General features: G+C 52.9%; 1 protein-coding gene across 1 annotated transcript in view; it reads right to left on the bottom strand.

Moving 5' to 3' along the window:
- Nucleotides 1-1168: 1168 nt before the first annotated feature.
- HK1 (hexokinase 1) overlaps nucleotides 1169-5748 on the bottom strand; it is a 64757-nt gene continuing 60177 nt past the window's right edge. Inside the window, exons 17-18 of the mRNA XM_015562102.1 lie at nucleotides 3762-4125; nucleotides 1169-2051 (exon numbers count right to left, since the gene is read on the bottom strand). Of these exons, the coding sequence (XP_015417588.1) occupies nucleotides 1907-2051; nucleotides 3762-4125 (509 nt within the window). The 3' untranslated portion in view covers nucleotides 1169-1906. The remainder of the gene's footprint in view (nucleotides 2052-3761; nucleotides 4126-5748) is intronic.

Here is a 5748-nt window from a genome sequence, read left to right as displayed (position 1 = left end):
GGGTCCCTGCAGAAGAACCAAGATTAATGCTGTGTTCTCCACAAAGATCACTGTGCACAGGCATCGGCACTGCCCAATAAAGGGGCTGGTCTCACCACACCAAGGGAGCATGCGGTCAGTCCTGGGGCGGCCACCCATCCTGGGGGGTGGGGGAGAGGGCACCCAGAGCTGTAGCCATAGCTACTTGTTCCTGGGACCCTCGGCTCCTCCCCCCCCACCTCACCCCCCCGTGCGGTGTGCGGGGAGGATGGTGCCCATAAACTACCAGGCCAAGCACAGGTTAAGCGCTTAATAGACAGCAGCCGTGGTCTTCGTTACTGGGGGAGAGGGCACCCAGAGCTGTAGCCATAGCTTGGAAGGCTCGCGTGGCACCCGTCACAGGCACCAGAATGCGGACTGATGTGGGATCCTCCGAAGGGACGGGCTGTGGGAGGATCCAAAATGGAACAGCGGCCTCAAGGCTGAGGAGGGGTAGGGATGCAAGGGTCAGCTAAGGGCCAGGCTCCTGCAGAAGGAGTTAATGTCAGGTGGGGGAGGGGTGAGTGCAGCCACCCTGTGCCCAGGCTGCTGCAGGACTTCATCTGCGTTGGGCCTTGGCCCGCCATCCTCTGGATGTCAGAGTTGGCAGAGAAGGTGCCGAAGGCAGATCTGCTTGGGGGTGGCAGGGGAGGCGGATGTGGCCCGGCCTCTCATTAAACCCAGACAGCCCCGGGAAGCCAAGTGGACTTTTTTCCCTGTTCCCACAGCAAGTGAGGAGGCCAGGCTGCAGGAGGACAGAGGGCACCCCTTTACCTGGGACGGGGGCTGCAGGAGGACAGAGGGCACCCCTTTACCTGAGACGGGAGCTGCAGGAGGACAGAGGGCACCCCTCTACCTGGGACGGGAGCTGCAGGAGGACAGAGGGCATCCCTTTACCTGGGACGGGGGCTGCAGGAGCCTCTCCCCAGGACAGGACCCTGGGGCTGGAGCAGGTGCTGGAAGACCCGGGGAGAGGCTAGCCCTGATGCAGCAGGGAGAGTCCTCAGGAGCCCAGAGGAAGGCGGGGCCTAAAGCACACGATCTTCACCTCAATCCCCCCATTGACCAGGCAGCCACAGAAATCCCCAGGGTTTGGTTTTTGTCGCTCCATGTCCTCCCCGGTCCCCGGCCATCAAGCATCACTCAGGTCTTTGAACTGGTACAAAGTTTACTAGGTCATACGACATGGCTCACAGAAGCGAAGGGACATTCCAATGAGGGCACTGTTTTGTTGGTTGGTTCCTTTTACAGAGGAGACAAGACACTTTGCCACAGGACCGCGCACCTCCCCCCCCCCAGACAGAATGCAAGACAGTCACCACGTGGCTACGACCAGGTCCACAGACACACAACCCAGTGGCATGGACACGCCCGGACGGGAACCTTGGGAGGCCAGCAGTGGGTGCTGGGACGGGAGGAGGCGGCGAGCGCCCCTGGGCGGAGCGCAGGCAGTGTCTGCTGGTGATAATACATTTCACACGGGGGTTCGTCCCCAAGGACGGGCTGCAGACGCCCATGAGGCCTGTCGGATGGTGTGACTTGTCATCTCAGGCCAATAAATAATGTTGGACGAATGCATAAATTAGAATGGACGCCACGACACTTCACACGTGGGGAACGGACGGCCAGGCTGAAATCAACTCATGCAGAGTGGCAGGGAGGTGAGGAGGGCCGGGAGGGGAGAGGTATTATCAGCAGCACACACTCGGTTCTGTACCCTACGTTAGGCGCCAGTGGCCGGCGTTTGCTCTCCTCCCGCTGTGGCAGTGGCGGGCTCTGGTGCTGGCGTCTCCCAGCTCCACTCGCTGGGAGATTGGGGGGGTGGGGGGGTCGCTGCTTGGAGAGAGAAGTAAGTGTTGGAAGGGCAGCAGGCTGGGGTCCGGGGCTCTTAGCTGCCCGCTTCGTTCCGGAGCCGGACGCCCACTGCCGTGATGAGGGCAGCCCCCTTGCCACTGCCATCTTCGGACAGGAGGAAGGACACGTTACACTTTGGTGACAGTTCCTTCACGGTTTGGTGCATGATTCTGGAGAAGCTAAAAAAGAGAAGAAAAGGGTAGGTAGGGTAAGATGAAAAGAGATGCCGGACCCACCTGAAGATGCCAAAGGACTCTAATAATTAGGAGGGCAAACAAGGCAGGAGGGGCTGCTTAGCAGCAGCTGTGGCTTATTGAGAGTAGCCGGTGGATTTACAATCAATCCTATGATTACAATTCTCAGCTGAGAAAACCAAACTACCCTGTACGGCATACAAGGGCCAGGGCATGAATAATACACTGAGACACGCCTGTCCTCAAAGACACACCTAGGGGGCCAAAAACCAAGAGCTGTGCGAGGGCCTCCATGCAGGAAATCACCTGCCCACAGCCGCAGCCCTCGGACCCCCAGCCCGTCACCAGCTACAGCCCCGCACCAGAAGCCAACAGGGGAGGCCTGCAAGTGAAGGAGAATCTCTACATGAGAGGTGACTCGACGTTCTTCCATTTTTTGTTGAAAATGAGACAGACCAGACTGAGGATGCTCAGGACATGGGGGCTCTCAGAGGTCACATGGACTGCCCTTTGTGGAACGCCTACCATTTACCTGCACTTTATAGACATAATTTCCAGTCCTGCCAGCAGCCATTGACAGACCAGACTGAGGATGCTCAGGACATGGGGCTCTCAGAGGTCACATGGACTGCCCTTTGTGGAACGCCTGACAGACCAGACTGAGGATGCTCAGGACATGGGGGCTCTCAGAGGTCACATGGACTGCCCTTTGCGGAACGCCTACCATTTACCTACACTTTATAGACATAATTTCCAGTCCTGCCAGCAGCCATTATCCCATGAGGAAGGTGAGACTTGGCAAGACTGAGCAACTGAACACGGCTTCCAAATGATGGTGCCAGGATTAAATCCAGGTGTGTATGGCTCCAAAGCCTAGCTCTAAACCACACCTGGGTGCTACCTCAGGTGAGGAAGAGGGTGGCTATTAAGGTGGAGCCAGACAGACCGGTCCATCCATAGCCACGGCCATGAGGGAAGCAGGAAGTGCCTACGATGAGTTGGGTAACGTTGCTGTTAAGTAGGGTGACATTATGGCCTGGTGTAGCTGGGATGGTCCCAGTGTAATTACTAACAGCACTCTCTTCGCTGACAAAAGCATCCAAGAGTTCAGACAGTAAATTATATGGTCACTATTCACAAGAGCCAAGTTTTGGGACACGCTTGGCACAAGAGCAGATGAGGTGCCGGGCACTTGACTGAAAGAAGTTCCTCCCCAGCCCCCTCCCTGCTCCAAGCCCAGAGCCAATACGACTCCTGTGTCTCCTGAGAAGCTGATTTAGCAGATGAACAAGACAAAGAGCCCTCCTCCCCCTTTCCTTCACTCCCTCTCCCCACTTACCAAATAGCCTCCTGGCCAGGCTGCAGCTATCCAGGCTGATGGGGCGGCCCACACCCCTCTCTCCCTCCTTTCCTGCTCCCCACCTGGACTCCGCCCGACCTAAATGGGCCCAGGAGGAGCGGGGAGAGGGACATGCCACGACCCTGGTGTAAGCTGGCCAGGTAAAGCGCTAATCTGCCTCTCAGTTAAACTTCAGAGCAGTCCATGACCTCATCCCAGCTCAGCCCCAGTCCCTGAGCGCACAGCCGTCAGGTGAGGCATTGTCCTGGTGGGACTCACATCCCGATGCCCCATAACCATCAAAGGACCTCACAGCCCAGGGAGCTCTGCCCATCCCAACCGGAAGCCCCACTCACTGCGGATGAAGCTTGTAGAGAGTTCCATCCACCCCCACGGTCACATCGAGATGGTCCAGCCCTCTGTTTTCCCGGATCTTATCCACCACGGCAGCCATGCCAGCACCACACAGCTGCGCGGCCCTCCTGGACACCACCCCGCACACGGTCTTGACGAGGATACTGTCGTCGCAGGTGCTGTTCAGGCCCAGCTGCTGCAGGATGGCCCGAACCTGGAGCAGCGCCAAGCGGTCACTGTGGGAACAAGAGCAGGAGGCTGCACAAAGCAGGACCCACGAGAGCAGCCCGGGAGCCCGCTCACTGTACTTACCCGTGAATAGGTCATGGGGCTTTTCCCCATCGAAGTAACATTTATTTGTAAATTTTTAAATGATTCCCCCACAGTACTACCTGTTAAATTGTAGAAAATCTGGCAAATCTAGAGAAATAAATATTGGAAAATGAAAGCCATCCACAATCCCAACACGGGGGGATATGCTATTAACATTCCCAACCTATTTTTTTCTGAATTATCTTTAAACAATGTCTTTGTTCATATGCACCACGGGCTTGTCCTTTACATGTGGTTTTCTTTATTGCTTTTTTCCTACTTCACACGTCTGAGCAATTTCCCACCTTCTTACCTAAGCATTCCATTCTGGGATACACCAAACTTATTTAGCCAGTTTAAAGAAATTTAAGTTTTTTATAATTTTCTAATTTTCTGCTATTATGAAGTAGCATACTTTTTGTTTGTTTTCTGTTTGTTAATCCTCACCCAAGGATATTTTTTCCATTGATTTTTTTTAGAGAGGGGGGAGGGAGACAGAGAGAGAAATATCTGTGTGAGAGAGACACATCGATTGGATGCCTTCAGCACGCACCCCAGGGACCAGGGATAGAATCTGCAACCCAGGCAGCACATGCCCCTGATTGAGAATCAAACCTGAGACCTTTTGGTGCATGGGCCGACGCTCTAACCACTGAGCAACCAGCCAGGATGGAAGTGACATTCTAATGACGTTTCCTGTTTATAAATCTTTGCTATATATGGCCCAGTGCCTTTCAGAAAGTTCCATCACTTTACTCCCTCTGCCGCACAGTGCTTGCCTGTCCTTGTCCCCCAGGGAAAGGATCACTTTTTAAAACATCTGAGCAATTTCCCACCTTCTTACCTAAGCATTCCATTCTGGGATACACCAAACTTAATTAGCCAGTTTAAAGAAACCAAACAATTTGGTAAGAATGGCATCACGCTGTGGTTTCATCTGCATTCTTCTCTATTAGTGAGGATGACCTTTTTTATTTTATTTTTTCATTTGTTTATTGGCCATAGGAACTAACTATTATGTCAAGACTCACTCTCCTGGGATATTTGTCTCATTCTTATTAAATTGGAAGAGATGATGACAATGACGGTGATAAGAGCAGCCAGCCCTGTGTGAGGACTTACTGTGTGACGGGTGCTTTACATACATTACATACAAGTTTCCTCTTCATACAGACCAACCAATACATGTAACATCATTCCCATTTTAGAGATGAGGAAACTGAGCCCGGGAGAAACTGAGTAACTCACTCAGAGCACACAGCCAGGGGGACAGAGCAGATCTCAAGACCAGACCTGACCGAGCTCTTGTTAACGGTGCCACACTCTGCATCTTATCACATACAATGCAAATGGTTTCCTTTGTTCAAATGTTTGTTGTTTGCCTTATGAGTTTGATTACTGATTTTTTTTTAACTTATAGAAGCTATTAGTGAAATTTGGCAATTTTTTCTTTATGATTTCTCATATACCTCATGGTAACTTTTTGTTTCTGACCTTCTCATGTATGTGGAGTTCCCATTCATACCTACGTAGTGAAGTTTATGTTGTCTTGTTTATCTGTGTTATGTAGATTTAATTATTAGATAAGCAAAGAGAACCGAGGAGGGTAGGGGAAAGTTTCCTCCCCCGCTACACAGACGTGGGGGAAGCAGTGAGCAGGCCCCAGCAGGGCCCATC

The sequence above is a fragment of the Myotis davidii genome, unplaced genomic scaffold (genome assembly GCF_000327345.1).
Source record: "Myotis davidii unplaced genomic scaffold, ASM32734v1 scaffold134, whole genome shotgun sequence".
Taxonomy (NCBI): domain Eukaryota; kingdom Metazoa; phylum Chordata; class Mammalia; order Chiroptera; family Vespertilionidae; genus Myotis; species Myotis davidii.
The sequence above is the reverse complement of the archived record's forward strand: the minus strand, read 5'-3'. Positions and strand labels throughout refer to the sequence as shown.